Below are 18,992 nucleotides of genomic sequence, written 5' to 3'. Positions count from 1 at the left end.
AGGAGGTAGGATGAAGACTTCTTCCTTCTCAGTTGGTATTTTGAGCTACTACATCCATAAGTATAGGTCAAGTTCATCAAATTGTAGCAATTTACACTTGTTTCCTTTATCAAAAATTTTTATCTTATTTTAGTGGAGTTGTGATCTTTAAGCCATTGAAGCTAGGTCAAATGTATACTATCTACAAGTTTGGGCGTTCTTGTCACTTTATATCAGCTGGACGCTCTACTCTCAGCTCTAGCCCTCCATGGCTATTCCTTGTCCATGGGCTCAGGAGGCCCCAGGTCTCACCATACTTTGGGCCAATCAGCACTTCCTCTTCTCTCTTTCCTCTCCAGGTTGACAGCTATCTATGGAATGTGGTCGGGCTCGGCCCATATCTTTATTGCTGCCTTTCTCCCACTTCCACTCACCAGAAGACCAACATGGTCACCAGGAAGCTTACAAGGACATCAATCTTTATGCGATTAATTTCATTTTTGACAACTTCCAATTTTCCTAGATTCATACTTCTTAAATTCCACTTTCTGATTATTAATGGATGTTCACAGCTGTTTCTCCTCATTTTGAGTTGTGTCCCATCAGCAAGTGAAGGCCCTGAAAGCTTTACTCTGTTCACCTCACTTTGAGGCACCACTCATCTAGCAGTCTGTCCTACTGTGGTGGCTGCATGTTGCTGTGATGGTAGAAGCACTGCCACCGGTGTTTTAAATACAGCAGGATCAGCCATGGAGGACAGGTTTCAGTTGAGTTTCCAGACTAGCAAGAGAGAGAGCAGACTACTTCTGAATGTTTAGCCACTGAAAACCTATGAATAGCAGTGGGACACTGTCAGATAGCACCAGGATATTGTCAAATATAATGCCAGAAGATGAGTCCCTCAGGTTAGAAGGCACTCAAAATAACCACTGCGGAAAGAGCTGCCTCCTCAAAGTAAAGTAGACCGTGATGACGCAAATGGAATAAAGCTTTTGGGACCTTCATTTGTTGATAAGGTACAACTGAAAATGAGGAGAAACGACTGTAAACATCCATTAATAATTTAAAATGAAATGTACGAAGTAGGAATCTAGGAAATTTGGAAATTGTCAAAAATGAAATGGAACAAAAATTCTGTGTTGGAAGTACTGCCAGAATGTTATTTAGAAGCCAGGATGGCAAGACTTCGTCTCTTATACTTCATTTATATTATTAGAAAGGACCAGTTCTTGGAGAAAGGCATCGTGCTAGGTAAGGTGGAGCATTAGTGAAAAAGAAGAACACCCCCAATGAGATGGATTTTCACAGTGGCAGGGACAGTGAGCTCATGAGTAACAACAATTGTTAGGATGGCACATGGTCAGGCAGTGTTTCATTCTGTTTGTACATAAGGGTCACTTTGAGTCAGAACCAGCTCGATGGCATCTAACAACAAGTACTTTGAGGCTTTTAACCTGTTGTATTTTGAGTGCCTTCCAACTTGAGTGACTTATCTTCCGACACTTGGACAGTGTTTCACTGCTATTCATAAGATTTTCAGTGGCTAAACCCTCTCAGATCACTGTGGAACTGCATTAGTGATGACCCCTCTGCAGTCAGCATTGTGTTCAGGCATTGTAGTTTGCACTGCTAACTTATTTCCAGAATCAACAGCACTACTAGAAGATGAATTCCACAGGTCACCTGCTTCTTCATGATGCTCACTTTTGAATTAAAGTTGCATGCAACTGCATCTAACAGGAGGAGGTAAACTATTTCTGTACCCCAATTTCAAGGAAGATTGGGAAATGGGTTTCTGGTTTCTATTTTGACAGAATCATAACAGATAAGGAAGAGTATCCACATGTTGCTTGTCAGCTACACAACAGGAAACTGTCCAGGACACTTAGAGAAAACTGTGAGTAGTAGAATAGGGCAGAAGTAGATTAGTTGACTTGAAGGAGCTGCTTAATGTGAGAGACTAATGCATCCACCATATTCTAAAGAGCTGCTATTGTTGTTATGTGCTGCTGAGGCAGTTCCAACTCATAGCGACCCTGTATAGGGTTTCCAATAGAGATTGAATTGCTGACCTTGTGGTTTGAAGTCCAGTACTGATCCTACAGTGCCACACCAGGAATTCTCTAAAGAGCTAGCAAGTAATTATTTATCCTTTCTCTTTCCTGGTTCTTCTATGTTACCATAGCAAGTAACTATGCATGACTTGCTTTGATGTATTTTTTATGTCTAGTATTTTAAGTAAAACTGCTGAGGTAAATTGGACCAACTCTTTAGGTCATTCCCACAGTTTGGGGCCAAAAAGACCAATTGATAACCAGTATATCTGTGATTTAGTTTTCCATAATTAGGAAAGCAGTTTGAGAATGATGTTATAATACTTCATTTCATAACTGACCATGACTGAAGAAATGTTGCTTTTATAACATTAAAGTTTTCATATTCCCTATCCCCACCACGCTATTTCTGTTCTATAACAATTGACCTTGAAATACTTCATTTAAATCCTGTTTACTTTAGAAGCATTCTTGGTATAGTAGTAGAATTCTCAATTTCTAGGTAGTATACTGAAGATTGATTTTCTGACCAGTGTACATTCTGTCCAACCACTCTGTCACTGGAGGCTTGCATGTTGCTAAACAGGTTTCGAGGAGCTTCTGGATTAAAGTGAACTAGGATGAAAGGCCTAAAAATTAACCAGTAAAAATCCTGTTGATCACCATGATCCAATCTGCAACTAATCATTTGGATGACATAGGATCAGGCAGAGTTTTATTTTATTGTGGCATGAGTCGGAGTCCTATATGATGGCAGCTAACAGCAACAGCGCATAACAACAACACTAGCAGTAGCAACAGTATGCTTACTTTTTATTTTATTTTTACTCCTTTTCAGTCCTGAAAACTGGTGATTATTAACTTACAGATTTATCCATTTCATTGATCACCATTTACTTTTAGTATTTTTAGCCTTCTTTTTGGAGTGTTGGTATGGCACTGTAGGATAAGCACTGGACTGCTAGCTGCAAAGTTAGACGTTCAAGCCCACTAGCCCCTCCTTGGAAACCCTATATGGGGTCGCTATGACTCAGAACCAACTTGATGACAATTAATGACAACAGCTTTTTTTGGGCATCATTTTTCTTTGCTAAACTGAAGGAAACATCCTTTGAAACATTTACTTTGAAGTCCACAGTAAGAAATATTTACTACTGCAATCATATACAACAATGAGACAAAAATTTTAAGAAACATTATGAATAAACTTTGCTTTTTTTCCATTCTTTATTCCCCCCTTTTGTGTCCCTGTTAAAATTCAATAAATCAGTATCATTGACTCATTAATGATCTTAATCTATGATTTGAAAAAACAGTGCTTTACAAAGTTCTCTTTTATGAGTTTGTTGGTAGTAAACTTTTTTTTTTACTGTTTTGTAAAATGTGGTGGAATTGGTTCTGACTCATAGTGACCCTGTATAGGGTTTCTGAGGAGCGGCTGGTAAGTTTGAAACACTAATCTTGCATTTCAAACCAACCTTGAGGTCCAGTGCTTTATACTATAGCACCGCACCAGGACCCCTTATTTTTTTTATCTTAAATGCCTTCATATCATAGTTTCTAAAAAGAAAAATATTCTTACTGCATTTCCCATTATGCTTGGCATAGAGTATATCGAAGTGTATATTTGTTGTAATTTAGCCTGAGGTTTACTTTAGGTTTCCTGTGTCTGTGTAGTTGTGTTTTTCATCAATTTGGTAAAATTTTCATTGTATCTTTTTTTTTAAGTTTTTATTGTGAATTATGTGATAGTTTACATGGGAGAACATTAGCTTTACGTTCATCCTATCGTATATCATTTCATTGCCATGATTATAATCCCCTCCATGCATCATCAAATAACCAGAGGGTACACCCTGCAAGCCTGCCCCTCGGTTGTCAGCACACAGCCCCTCTCCCTCTCTGGATCTAGAGTCCCCAGCCACTCCATCTCTCCTCGTCATCATCTCAGCCTCCATCTCTGGCATCACTGTTTCTCTGGGTAGGGTCCCACACTCCGGTCTTTTCCTTTGATGGCCCCAGGGACCTCAGCTCCTGTACTGTAATATCAACCACTCCCTTCTTTTTGCTACAAAACATCTACCTTTACATTTCCAACCCTTACAGTGAATACAATTATTCACTGTTGTACCACAAGAGACCTATCCCCATCTCCTTTCATCAGCCCCGTCCAGACAGATTGGATTCTACTCAGTGGAGAGTCTACTTTCCTCTGCGCTCTCTGTATCTAGGCTCCCTCTTGAAAGCTTGTAAGCTAGTCACTTCTTGCCTTTGTAGCCCCCCCCCCCCATTTTGGGTAGCCAATGTCCAAGTTGCCTATCCCTGTCTACCCTGTGTCCTGAGGGAGTGGGAATGATCCTCGCTGTAAAGATTTGTTCCCTCTTTTGAGCTACTGCATCCATAGGTTTAGTTCATGTTCATCAAATTGTATTAGATTCTTTTTTTTTCCCCCTCGTCTTTCTTCTAGTCTCATTGTACTTCAAATATGTTTCTTTCATCTATATTTTCTATTCTATTTTCTTAGAATTCTGTTTGATTTAATATTAGAATTTGATATATTAGCATTCCAAATATATTTGATATTCTTACTTTATCCTCTATTATTCTTAAAACCTCTTTTTCATATTAGCCTGTCTTCTTGTCCCTGTGCTACATTCTAAATAATTTCTTTCAGTCTGCCTTCTAGTTCACGTTTTTTAAAATTTTATTTATAATTCACATACTACAAAGTTTACTCTTTTAAAATGTACAGTTAAATATATTTATAAGGTTGTTCATTCATCACCATAATCTTAATTCCAAATCATTTTCACCTTTCTACTATATCTTTTTTTTACCCCACATTTAGAGTTTATTAGGGAAGTTAACAGGTAACAAGTCAGGACCAAAAATGCCCAAGATAACAGTTATTTGGTCAGGACAGCCTTTTCTTAGCCCTGCTCACAGGCAGGCTTTTGCTCCTTGGCCTGGCCTCTGCCCAATTCAGGCGGTGTCTCAAAGCTGTTCTAAGGCTAATGATAAATGCCCAGTGGACTCTGCACTCCACTGTAGCCTCAGTCCAAAGGCACTAGACTCTGCCTCTATGGGTCAGCAAACGTAGCTCCCCAGTTGAGTACCTGGAGACATTCTATTTCCATAAGTGAGCTTCCTATCCAGTGGCACTCAGCTTTGCTTGCTTTCCAGCCCAACACTCTGTTTGGTGCTCTTGGTTCTGCTTTTGTTATACCTCTGCTACTCTGGTATCACAGTTTTCTGTATCTGAATTGAGAAGGTTCATTGTGCAGGGATCTCAGGGTCCAAAGGACTTGCTCCATTCCTGACTTTGTCTTTTTCTTCTCTCTCTCTCTCTCTCTTTTTGTGGTGTAGGTAGGAGTAAAAAGAGTTAGGGGTTACCACTTCATTTAGGGTTATGGTTAGGACTAAGGTTAGTGTTAGTGGTAATGGTTGGGTTAGGGCTGGGAGTAAGGCTTGGTCTAGTTTGTAGGATTATCGTAAGGTTTTAAAATTAATTTTGATCTACTTAATTTACTCTTCATTGGAAGTTCTGTAACTACATTGTGTCATTCTGTTCCCTTCTTGCCTGCATGGTTTCTTCTGAGAAATCAGAGTTTAGTCATATAAATTTTCCTTTGTAGGTAACTTCCCTCCCCCTGCCGAACTGCTCTCAGGATTCTTTCCTTGTCTGATTTTTGAAAAGTTTAATTATCATAGGCCTTGGTTTTTCTTTTGGAGTCTGCCCTGTTTGGAGCTCATTCACCTTCTTGAATGACTTATTTTCTCATCTTTCATGATGTTAGGGAAGTTTTCTTACAACTCGGGGGCAATAGTCTATATTATTGTTTTGTATTGTTTTTCTTTCTTCCAGTTCTTAAATTCCAATCACACATAAATTATTCCTTTTGATAGTGTCCCACGTAAATCTTAAAGACTTTCTTCGGATTCTTTCGTTGTTTTTTTCTGTTTCTGTAACATAAGAATATTGAGAGATTTTTCTTCAAGCTTAGTAATTCAGCATTCCATTACTTCAGTTCTACTTCTTTGCCCTTTCAGTGTATTATGTATTTCTTAAGTCTTAGTATTAATTGACTAGATTTCTGATCACTGTGTTTATATTGTTCCTACCCTCCCCACCCCCATTTCTTTTGTCTGTTTCCTAAATTCTAATGAAGTTTTGTCCATGTTTTCCTTTATTTCATTTGAGGTTTCTCAATCAGTCTTTCAAGCTGTTGAAGTTGTTTTATTAACATTCTTTTGAATTCCTTATCATATACTTCCAGTGCCATTTCGGGTGTTATATTTTCTTGTGGTTACTTACTTGAAGCACTCTGTCTTGTGTCATCATGTAAATTGAAATTGTCTTCTCCAAGATGTGGTATCCTATTTGTATTTGATTGATGATTGTACATTGATGTGTTCTCAGGCATTCACCAGCTATCTCCTGATGGATGCGATAGAGGCATAACATGTGAACACAGTTCTCTGTTTACTGTTTACTCAGGGCAGGTTCGTGTGCCTCCATAAGTAGGGGTGCTGTGCACAGCAGAGCAGAGACTATTCAGTTGGGGATGCCATTGGCCACTGGTTTGGCAAGGACAGGGATTGTCCCCCAGTTATCAGGAGGGCACCGGAACAAAGGAAAACTGTACCCCCTTCCTGCCAACCTCCAGCCACATCCTGTGCCCACAGGCCACTATATCAACGTGTTTTTCTTCTGTCTGTGTGCTCCTGTTCAGTTTCTCCTTCCAGTATGCAGTCATTCCACCTCTTCATCCTTATCTCCTGATACTCGGGGTTCCAGACCACATCTGTCTCTGTTGACTCAGTCTCCTGTGTCTTTGTTGCAGAGGGTCACAGTATGTCTGCCTGCCATCTTGCCCAAATAAGTGTTATATCTAATCTGTTTTATTAACCCATTCCCTTAAGGAGTTTGGAATGATTTTGGTTATTTGTTTGTTTTTACAATTATGTTTTCCAATTGTAAATGTCTCATTTGTTTCTGCAGTCTGCATACATTTTTTTTTTTTTTTTTTAGCTTTTTAAAAACTTTTTATTGTGAATCGAGTTAAGGTTTACAGACAAGATCATCAGCTTTACATTCAACAAATTATACATCTTGTTTCATCTCAATGATTGCAATCCCCTCCCTGCAACAACAGTTATCCTACTTCCTCCCTGTGGCTCCCTATTGACTTTTTTTTTTTTTTTTTTTGTTTTTTTTTGTGAATTATGTGATAGTTTACATGGGAGAACATTAGTTTTACATTCATTCTATCGTATTTTTTGTCTCATTGCCATGGTTACAATCCCCTCCATGCAATCCTTCCCCCCGTACCCACCAGGTCTTCAGCACACAATTGCTCTCCCTCTTTGGATCTAAAGTCTCCAGCTGCTCCATCACTCCACGTCATCATCTCTGCCTCCATTTCAGGCATCACTGCTTCTCTGGGTAGGGTCCCGCTCTCTGCTCTTCTCCCTTGATGGTCCTAGGGACCTCCGCTCCTAGACTGAAAAGTTAATCACTCCCCTCCTTGCTATAAAACGTCTACCTTTACATTTCCAACCCTCACAATCAGTCCTGATAACAATTATTCACTATTGTATCACAAGAGACCTGTCTGCATTTCATTGCATCGACCCCGCCTAGACAGATTGAATACTACTCACTGGAGATTCTACCTTCCTCCATGCCCTCTGGATCTAGGTTCCCTTTTGTAGGGGGTTATAAAGGCAAGAAGTGACTGGCTTACAAGCTTTCAAGAGGGAACCTAGATCCAGAGTGCATACATTTTTTATAATGTCAGTTCAGAGACACTATGAACAGTGTGTACATAGTTCTTAATGTATGTATTAAAAATCTAAAAGGCCATGTAGTTATATTCTTTTTAAAATACCATTTACTTTCGGTCTTTAAATTTGGAAGCATATTTTCCATAAGAGGATATCAAGTACCAATATCTTCAGTTATTGATAGACTGTTACATCAAGTTCCATCGATTAACAATTTAATATTGTACACACTGCACACTCAGATGTTTAACCTTTTATAGCACCTAGCAAACTTATTAGGAAAACTGGACTACCATGACCAAAGATGTTATAGGATGCACACAGAGAAACCCATGATAAGGTAGTGATTTTAATAAACAATTTACTGAAAAACACATGGAAATAGACGTAATTTAAAATGCTCAAGGCATATAAATCCATGACCATGGCTGCAAAGTACCATTAATTGTGCTCTGTATTATGGGATATAAAAATTACCTCCTCTGTGCTCTCCCCACATAATGTTACCTTGCTACCCAAGACAGTGAAAAAGAATACCAAAAACACTAAACCCACTGCCATCAAGTTGATTCCAACCCATAATGGTCCTATACACAGAGTAGAACTGGTCCTTACAGTTTCCAAGACTGTACATTTTTATGGGAGCAAACAACTTCAGCATTCTAGTGGGAACTGCTAGTGGGTTTGAACCGATGAGCTTGCAGTTAGCAATCCAGTGCTTAGACCACAGCATCATGGGGGCTTTTAAGACATTCAAAGCCTCCCACACTCAACACCCCACTATTTTCTGTTATATTCAAAAAATAAACAACAAGCAAATGATTTTACCTCTTACAAAAAGGCATTTATTTATACTTTAAAAATGGATGAATTGGGATTTCCTCCTCCTTAAAAATGTTTCTGGAACTACTGAAAAAAATTTGCATTTACAGAATAGTTGATAAAATATTCCTCTGGATTGTACAAAAAGGAAGATACAGGAACCTCTAATAAAACATAGTTGTTGTTTTAAGTGCTGTCAAGTCAGTTCCTACTCATAGTGACCCTGTATACGGTTTCCAAGGAGCAGCCTGGTGTGTTTGAATGGCTGACCTTGTGATTAGCAGTCTAGTGCTATACTAGGAGCTGAATTAAGCATGGTAGACGAACATTAATCAGACTTGGCTTCTTTGATGCTTCATTCACTTCGTTTGTTTTGTTTTTTTTTTTCAAGTTTTTATTGTGAACTGAGTGATAGTTCACATGGGAGAGTATCAGCTTTATACCATCCTTTCATTGCAGTGATTACAATCTTTTCCGTGCATCATTCAACAGTATTTGCTTCCATTCCCTGTTTTGTTTTGGGGGGAAGGGATGTACACAGAAACACTGAGGAATGTATAATAATTTAAACCACCAAAGAGCACATTTTGCAAGTCTGCCTATTGGCCGCCAGCACCCAGTCAGTCCCTCTTTTTCCATGAGTCCAGAGTCCTCAGCTGCTCCCTTTCTCCATGTCCTCATCTCTGCCTCCATCTCTAGCATTGTCGCTGCTTCTCTGGATAGGGACTCACACTCTGCTTGTGTTCTCTCTTGATAGTCTTAGGGTCCTCTGTTTCTGCACTGTAAGATTAACTACTACCTCGTTTTTGTTACAGAACGTCTACCTTTACAGTTGTGACAGTTGTAATTAGTCATGATAACAGTTTCTCTTTATTGAATCATAGGAATCGTATCCCCCATCTCTTTTCACCAAAGCTGTCTAGACAAGATGAAAACTATGCAGGAGGAATCTACCTTCCCCCGCACACTCTGAAACTCAAACTCCCTCTAGAAACCTTGGAAGCAGTCACTCATTAAGTAGCCAATGCCTAAGTTGCCCATCCCTATCTACCGTGTATACAGGGGATAGGATTAATGTGAAGACTCCTTTCCTCTCGTTATTTTGAGATACTACATCCATAAGCATAGGTCAAGTTCATCAAATTGTAGCAAATTTACACTTGTTTCCTTTATCAGAAAAATTTTTTTTATCTTTCTCTAGTCGAGTTCTGATTATCAAGCCAGTGAGGCTAGGTCAAATGGGTACTATCTGCAAGTTTGGACGTTCTTGTGCATCTCCCCTCACTTCATATCAGCTGAATGCTCCACTCTCAACTCTAGCCCACCATGGCTATGTTCTTGTCCCCAGGTCTCACATACTTCGAACCAACCAGCCCTTCCTCTTCTCTCTCTCATGTCCAGGTCAACGGGAGTCTATGGAACATGGCTGAACTCAACCCATTTCTTCATTGCTGCCTTTCCCCCTCTTCCACTCACCAGGAGACCAACATGGTCACCAGCAAGCTTACATGTGTTTCCTTTGAGTTTCAGTCTTGGAGGGGAACACGTGTTTTCAGTATCTCTGGGGTTTGCATGTAAATTGTCTTTAGTTTCTTGGTTAGCCACTTCAGCTTGTTTTTCCTTTGTTCTCCTTTGCCCTTTTTTTGATAATATTGATCCTTTCCTGCTGCCTTTTTACATTCCATTTCCACTTATACAGGAGCAGGTTTATCTTACTGCCTCATTGATCTCTTCTTGGGCTTCTCCTTCACTGTCCTTTCTGCCAAGCTGACCATTTTCTGGGCATCTTGATGATAGGAAGGGCAGGTTCTGGGTGCCTGTGGGCTGAGAACTTTCCTTCACAAACATAGGTTGCATGAGTGCTGCCACTCTGCCTGCCGCCTGGGCTTCTGGGAACCACTTACCTACTTATTTTTGTACTGTTTCTTGTTTTTGTAACTCTAAACAGTATATAGTTGTTTTTTTTAGGTCGAAATTGGGGATGCTTTCTGAGAGGATTTGTGATTCCCTCTACCAAGACCCAGATTCTGGGATCTCTGCAACCAATTTTCAGGTGCTTTTGTTGAATGAGAAATCCAACATTTAACTCCTTCATCTTGCTCCCCCAGAGTCACCACATCAAAGTCCTTGCCTCATGGTGGATTTCTGTTTCATATTTTCCAGTTGCCTCTTTTGGGGATACACCTTTCTTCATATGGGTCTGGCAATACCGTAAAAAACGTGTTTTTTATATGGAATCTGGTTGGTGTTTTGAGCAGTTAGAATGTAACTTAGGAACAGGGCATGACAGAGTATCTATATAGCTCACCATTCTTCTAAAAGAAAGTAAAATTAAACTCTTTTAAATATTTGTTTATTCAAAAACAACTGTTAACTATAAACACAAATTATCCCCCATGAAGTTTGTGCTGTATCCATCTTTTATGATACCATTAAATTTATCATCCTTTTGTCTCTCTCCTCAGGTAAGACTGCTTTCTTTATGGCCTTTACTTAAACTTTTGCCAAGTTAATTTTTTGTGTGTTTGTATTTTGTGGTTCTTACAGGATTATGTTGACAAAGAAAAGGCAATTGCAAAAGCCTTGGAAGACCTTAGAGCCAACTTCTACTGTGAACTATGTGATAAGCAATATCAAAAACATCAGGAATTTGATAACCATATCAACTCCTATGACCATGCACACAAGCAGGTGAGGAATAGTTACCTTCTATTGACTTTATAGCCATAGAATTTTATGAGTGTATTACAAAAAACCTTGGTAAATATCGTTTCTTTTGGTTGCTGGCCATTACCTGAAGTCATCAGGCATATGTGAATTTGTCTCAGTGGCAGTAGTCCTGTCATAGATTTTCCTCAGCCCTCAATGGTTTTAAATAGAATGAAAACTTGGAGTTGCATAAATTTTACGTAATATATTTGGCTTTGAGTGGTTTCTACATTTTAATTTAATATGGTAATTCAGCTTAAGATCGTTGGGATCTTTGTTTTTCTGAGCATGCTAACTTTTGAACAGTTGTCTCAGTCTTTTAATTTTCTGTATATTTTATTGACTACGATTTCTTATTGGTAAGCTGTTCGGTTATTCAGTATGCCTTGGAAAATAGATAACTATTGAGAAGAAAAATAAAATGAAAAGTTCTTTAATTTTAACAAAATTCTGCATATTGAAAAGCTTACTGAAAAATGGAATTACACTTTCTTTCCAGTTTGATTTTTGTTTTTATATTGGTACAAAGAAGATGACAGTAATCCCCCTGGGGAATTTTAGGAGGAAATGATTCATTAGCTCTATAGGAAAGTTCCAGATTTTCAAAGAATTCTGAAACAGACGACGTTGGGTGATGTGAATAGAACTCAATAGAATTTGAGAATACAATACAGTAGTTAGATTTATAAGTATCACTAGAATGATATGTCTTAAACTGGACCTACTGTACCAAGATTAGATTTTAGAACTTCTAACTAATTGTAAAATTTTGGTGCACAGGTAAAAGGCAAGCTTTGTCTGTCTTTACTCTTCCTAGCACAGGGATAGTTTGTATGCTGGTTGTGATAACATACTTTTTTTTTGCTTCAGTCTCTTCCACATTTAACCATACTTAACTCATTTAACACTCATTTAACACTCTTTCAACAGAAAGAGTAGTAAAAGGATTAATTTGTATTTAAGACAGCTTTGTAACTTTTTAGACAGCCTTGGGCATTGTTTTCATATATTGTCAGCACTGTGTGGTACAAAGAAAAGGAATTTAGGAAATATATCTATGGACCAAAATCTACTGGTAGTTTAGATTATTAATTTAGTCCTTCAAAGAATCATCTTTCAAGAAAGAAGGTTGCAAAGGTTGAAGGCTGCTAGTCTACTAGTTTTTTTCAGTTGTTTGGTATATTTATAATTTAGATTTTCAAGTTTGTTTGTTTGTTTGTTTGTTTGTTTTTTAAATAATAACAAAAGCTGACTAAGATAGTTAACATCCAAATACATATCCACCTTTATAGTCTCTTGAGAATTTTTTCAATTGATAAGTATTTGTGATAAATTATAACTTCAGAAGAAACTTCATGCACAAAAATTAGATTTTAAAAGATTACATTTAATTGATGAAAATCTGAGTAAAGTTTCAACTAGCAAAAAAGAAGCAAAAGGTTGTGGAAAAAGTTTTATCTGCACAAAATTTAAAACCAATAAAAATTCACCTTGACAGTATTAATGTCTTGTGATGGGTAGGAATGTTTCATTGATACTTTTGTCTTCAAAATTGTTAACAACTCAGTTTCGTTTGATTTTGGCATGTTTGTTCTTCTATAGACCTGGTGACTCAGTTCCTTCTCTCACTACTTTTGTCTTTACAGTGGCTCTTAACTTGGGGAGAGTTTGCATACCATGGAACATAAATGTCTGGAAACATTTTTTGGTTGTCAAAACGTGGGGATGGGTTCTCCTAGGATTTAGTGCTTAGTGACCAGTGCCGCTGCTAAAAAGCCTACATTAACAAGAATGTCCCCCACAACAGAGTTACCTGGCCCAAAATGTCAATCACTAGTGCTGAAGTTGAGAGACCCTACTTTCTTAGAGCTACTGCAAACCTTTAAATACATGTAATTGGTACAAACACATCATTATCATTTTAATTCTTATTTGTTCTGTGGGAAATCTTTAGCTGGTATGATTAATAAGTACATGTGAATTTACTTCACACCTTAATCAGAAGCTCATTAAGTTAAGTGCTGTCAAGTTGATTCCGACCCATAGTGACCCTGTATAGGGTTTCCAAGGAGTAGCTGGTGAGCCTGAACCACATACCTTGCAGTTCAAATGACTTTGCAGTCTGACGCATTAGCCCACAGCGCCACACCAGGACTCCCTGGTGAATGTATTTTGGTGAATTCATTTGATTGAAATGCAAACTTTTCGCCTTGCTTTATGCTGCTTTATTAATGTAATTGGTAGAACTTGGGAACAGAATGTTTTAAGCATATAAATAAACAACAACAAAAAGCAGAGTACTCAATTTTTTAAGAGTGTAACTCTTCCCTGTCTTAGAATTTATAAGGAACCTTTAATTCACTTTGATATAGTTACATAACCCCTAACAGGAAATAGCCCCTATTTTGCATTCCTCTTTGATGGACATGAACTTACAGTACAAATGGACCTACCATTTTCCAAATTCATGCTCTAAAATCATAAAGACACCCTGTCTTGTCTTCCAGGAAGGCACACAGGATTATTATGAATCTGAGATAATAGGTAAGTACATTCATCCCTGTATTAGTAATCCCTAGTTTGCATCTTCCATCAATTTAATATGTAATTATAAAGTACTAGTATAAACAGGATCCTAAACATATAATCTTTCAAAGGAGCCCTGGTAGCATAATGAGTTACACATTGGGCTGTTACATCATGGTCAGTGGTTTGAATCTATCAGCCGCTCCATGGGGAAAAAGTAAGCTTTCTGTTCCCGTAGAGATATAGAGCCTCAGAAACAGGGTTGCTATGAGTCGGAATTGACTCATCAGCACACAACAGTCTCTCAATAAGCAGATGTTTAGTCATCCTCATCCATGTTGATTTTTTTTTTTTTTTTTTTTTTTGCGAGTATGTGTATGTGTTAGGAACTTTACCATATTCATTCGTTTTTCTCAAAATTTTAAGATAATTTTATGAAGAAAGTCAACAAAAAAATATTATTACCTAGCTTAATCTTCAAAGATATAAAATTTAATACAACATCTTGGCTCTTTTCAGTCATTTAAATTCCTAGTTGTAAAGTGATAAATTTTCATATAATGAGTTCTCCAAGACTAAGCCTTTTCTGTTCCTTATAATATAACCTAAACTGTAATTCCTTTTTATGTTAGTTCTGAGATGTGTGAATATTCAGTAAACATAGCCACATCGTCTGCATTTGTTGGCTTAGTTGTAAATCGAAGTTGAATTTGAAGTTAAATATTTTCATTTCTTTGCTTCTGTAACTATTTTTCGTATATATTTTTTAAATGTGTCTGCTAGTGAATATGACAGTGGAAACTATTTTCTTCAGCTTTTCAAGGGCCTAAAGTTCAAATTCCAAAGATATTCTCTTTATCAGAAGTAAATTTGTTACCAGCACAATAATACTGAATACCTAATTTTATCTAGCTGTTATCATTAAATATTGAATTTATACTACAGGATAATTTTGATAATTGTTCTTGTAAACAGAATAGCTATCTTGGCAAAAGGGAAGATATTTTCACCTAAAATATCTTCAGTATGAGGACTCCATCCAGCACTTTGTACGTTATCCAGAAACATTAAAGTCTCTTAATATCCAGGTTATGAGATCTGTTTCAGCTTTCAATAAAAGTAGTTGTTTCTTGAGCTTTAAGTAGCTGAACTAAAACAAATACAGCCAGTAGCAGCTCCCATGAGGTCTCTCTCTTAAATCGTGTAGTAGTAGAATAGAAGAATTCAGTTACTATACAATTCTAATTTTGTCTCAACCCTTGCTACTATTTTTTTGCATCATTGCTAATTATCAATTGACTGAATAGTTTTCAGTACTTAGTTATGTATATTACCAAAGAACAGAAATTTGAGTTTTCCTCATTACTCAAAAGTGAAACCAATTTCCAAAGTGAAGGATTTTCTGAGAAATTACTTGATAATGGAAGCAGTGATCTTTTTGGACTCCACAGGGATTTCAATGAAGTTTGGAGTAGTCACTTTTCTCTTGAAATGTCAGTTTACTGATTGCATTTTTATCTCACAAGATATTTGATACTATGTGTACATGATAATACAAGGTTTTTGTTGTGTTTTTTTTTAAGTTCATGGAATTTTTCATATCTACCAATTGTATTTTTTCACAAACTTTTTGAAGCCTCATATATGATGACAGGACAATAAGCCGTTGAATCTCTAGCCAGCCAGATTTGACAAAATGCAAACCAGGTTTATTTGATATTCCGTGGGGTGAAAATGTAGATTTAAATAAATAAGGTAAAATGAGGGCAAACAAGTCTAGGACTAAAAAGAAAATGACACCTCCAAAAATGAACACCAAGATCAGAGACCCATGAAGATATTCTGTAAGCATTTTACCTTTTGCATATTTACAGAATTTTTATCCTTTGAATTAGAATAATGATTGCAATGATATGAAATCGGTTTGGAAACAGTAAGTGTTTACTTAAGTAGCAGTTTACTTCTGAAGAGATTATACATTGAAAAGCAAGGCAAGTATGAAGAGGGAAATTTATCTCAGAGCTTAAGCATATTATAGTTTTATATATGGGACTCCTGGTGTAGCGCTTTAGGCTCAGCAATGAACTTCGAACCAGAAGGTTGGCAGTTCAAACCCACCAGCTGCTCCTTAGAAACCGTATACCATGTCACTATGAGTTGGAACTGACTCGGAAGCTGTTTTTGTACAATAAAAGAGTTAGTATCATCTTCCAAAAATTGTGTGTGTTTTGAGCCTTTCACCTGATAACTACAATCATAAATAATCACCAACTCTGCTTATGTTGGTAATAGACTTTCTTACACCCAGGTGTCACAGTCTAGACAACCTTGCAAAGCTCTGCATTGCTCAAGAAAGCTTTTGTGAATAGGAGTAACCCTAATGAGCGCCTTGGAGAGCTCTTGTTGTTGTTGTTGTTGTGTGCCGTGGAGTCTGTTCCAACTCATAGCGACCCTGTTCAGGGTTTCCGAGGCTGGAAATCTTTACTGGAGCAGAAAGCCTCATCTTTCTCCCGCAGAACAACTGGTGGTTTCGAACTGCTGACCTTGCGGTTCACAGCCCAATTCGTAACCACTACGCTACCAGAGCTCCTGGAGAGCTATTATTGCAGGTAAACTCTGCATTCTCAAATTATTTATGTGTAACTCTAGTTCTTCATCTTGGCACACAATCCAAATGATTCTACCTCATTCGTGTTCTGCAGTTTTAAACCTATTGTCTGTCCTATACACTTGCTTTTTAAGCACAGTGATTCATGGAGATTTTGGAATGAGGCTTTGTGTTCTGTCATTGTCTGACAAGTAAAAGCAAATATTAATGATAAGTTCATGAGTGAAAATGTTGAAAAGAGCTTTAAACTGGGAAGTTGCAGCTCCATTTGCTTTGGGCCTAAGCATCTCATCTTTCTCCCACAGAGCAACTGGTGGAGTTGAACTGCTGCCGACCTTATGGTTAGCAGTCCAGTGCTTATTGTACAGCACCACCAGGATTCCTAGAATTACCATATGACCTAGCATGTCCTGTCCATACAGAACATTCATAATAATAGCCAGAAGTGGAAACAACCTAAATGTCCATCAACTGATGAATGGATAAGGATAATGTTGTATACCTATAAAATAGGATATTATCTATAAAAAAGAATGTTGTGCTGATAGATATTAAAACATGCATGAATCTTGAATTTATTATGTTAACTGGAAAAAAACAAATTCAAAAGACCCCTATTATGTGATTTCATTTACATGACAAGTTCAGAATAGGAATATCAAAAGACAATAGATGAGTCATTCTGTTGGCTGTGCCCAGGTAGGAATGGGGAATGACTGCTAATGGGTATGAGGTTTCTTTGGGGAGTAATGAAATGTTATAAAATTAGTGGTGGTTATTACACAGCTCTGTGAGTGCACTACAAACCACTAAAATAAGTGTGTCTGTGCACATACAAACATGCATGTGTATTAAAATACCTTTAATTAAGCAGGCATACCTGGTACTATTTTTTAAATCTACTTTTAATGCTTTTTACTGAATGTCTGAAAATAGCAAACCAAGTATTCCATGGTAATTTCATAACAAATTAATTTGCTAGCCACCTGATGATATTAATAGTCGTTACACTCCAAAGTAATCTGGACATAAATAGTAAATATTGTCATAAATGACTAATTAGTACTATTATCCAGTAAAAAGATTTTATGCTTTCCTTTTTCCTTTTCATTTTTTTTTAAATATCTAAATCAACGTCAGTGTTTAGTTTTCTGTGTTACTGAGTAAGATTAATTTTTGTCACTCACTGATAATATATGTGCTAAAACAAAGGATTTACAATAACTTGGAATCTTTAACCATTCAGTATCCCAATCCTCCTGTCACTCACCACATGGAAATGTCATGGATGGCCTCAACCATAAGCATCCATGCACTAACACTTGAACTGGGGTGACCTGCCCAAGCAACAACTGCAGAGTTATGATTTCAAATTGCGAGGGCAGGCGAGACTTTTAGTGATGTTACCACATGAGAGAGGCAAGAAGACACAGTGGGGAAAGAGGCTGTGGATCTTAAATATGCAGAATTGCTGGCATAGAGGAAAGAAAGGTAGTCTATAAAGTTCCAAGAGACCAGATTATGCTTAGCCAGAAAAAGAGGTCATCTTCAAATAGTGTGTGCTACATGTTCTCCCTCCTAGCATTCCTCTCCTAACAAGTAGGACTGAAGCCAGTGTGCTGTTTTTGAGCATCTGTTAATGCATTATAGACAATGATAACTAAATCTCAGAACCTGTTATTGACTCTACAGAAAAACAAAAAAACGTTCTTCTCATACCTGAGTAATTATAACGCACAGGAATTTTAGTGGCAATAAGAAATGCTGTTCCCTAAACTCTTGTTTTCTCATCTGAAATTCATTTTACATGGGAACAATTCTTAAAATTTAAATAATAGATTTCAAATGTTTGAGAATAATAGTGATCTCATGTAATAAAATATAGTATCTTTGTCTCCTTTATTCCCAGTTCACACACAGAACAATGTCATTTCTTGCTACTGAACAAGCAATAACTTTCTTCAAATTTCTACATATTATAAAGGAAACCAGCTTTTTTAAGAACCATTTTAAGAGTAATTTTCAACAAAGCCTGATTGTCATAGTGTCCTTGTTTTAGTAGTCATAGTCAGGCAGGTTTTAAAGACAAATAATTGGCTTTGGCAAATTTATTAGCCACATTAAATACCTGGTAAGATGTAACTGGAGATCTTCGGCTTGTCTGTTCTGAGTTGGATGATGAATAGGAGTTTGTGTCTGGAGTGGGACAGTTTTCTGCCTACACAGTGCTATATAGCTGTGCTTTATAAATTGGAATGTCCTTTACATTTGAAATGGTCTTTAGCCCAAAGAATTGTAATTATGTGGTTAACTACCAAGTGCTAAATCAAAAGACCTCTGTTGGCTTTTTGGGAAGTTTAATGGAAATCCTAGGTACTTTTTGATTGAGACACTGGGAAAAGTTCTTTATATTCTGTGCCAAAAATACATTTTTTTCTTTTTTTTGAAACATACTGTTGATTTTTCAACAAAATAGAATCTTCAAATCCTCTCATTTAAAATGGAAT

The 18,992-nt window shown here is 37.3% G+C and overlaps 1 protein-coding gene across 2 annotated transcripts in view; it reads left to right on the top strand.

Moving 5' to 3' along the window:
* GPATCH8 (G patch domain containing 8) overlaps positions 1-18,992 on the top strand; it is a 126,402-nt gene that overhangs the window by 94,442 nt on the left and 12,968 nt on the right. For both annotated transcript variants that reach the window (XM_006832740.1, XM_006832741.1), the window contains one exon: positions 11,190-11,333. In XM_006832740.1, the coding sequence (XP_006832803.1) occupies positions 11,190-11,333 (144 nt within the window). The remainder of the gene's footprint in view (positions 1-11,189; positions 11,334-18,992) is intronic.

This window comes from Chrysochloris asiatica, unplaced genomic scaffold (assembly GCF_000296735.1).
Source record: "Chrysochloris asiatica unplaced genomic scaffold, ChrAsi1.0 scaffold00007, whole genome shotgun sequence".
Taxonomy (NCBI): Eukaryota; Metazoa; Chordata; class Mammalia; order Afrosoricida; family Chrysochloridae; genus Chrysochloris; species Chrysochloris asiatica.
Note: the sequence above shows the minus strand (reverse complement) of the source record. Positions and strands in the feature narration are given on the sequence as shown.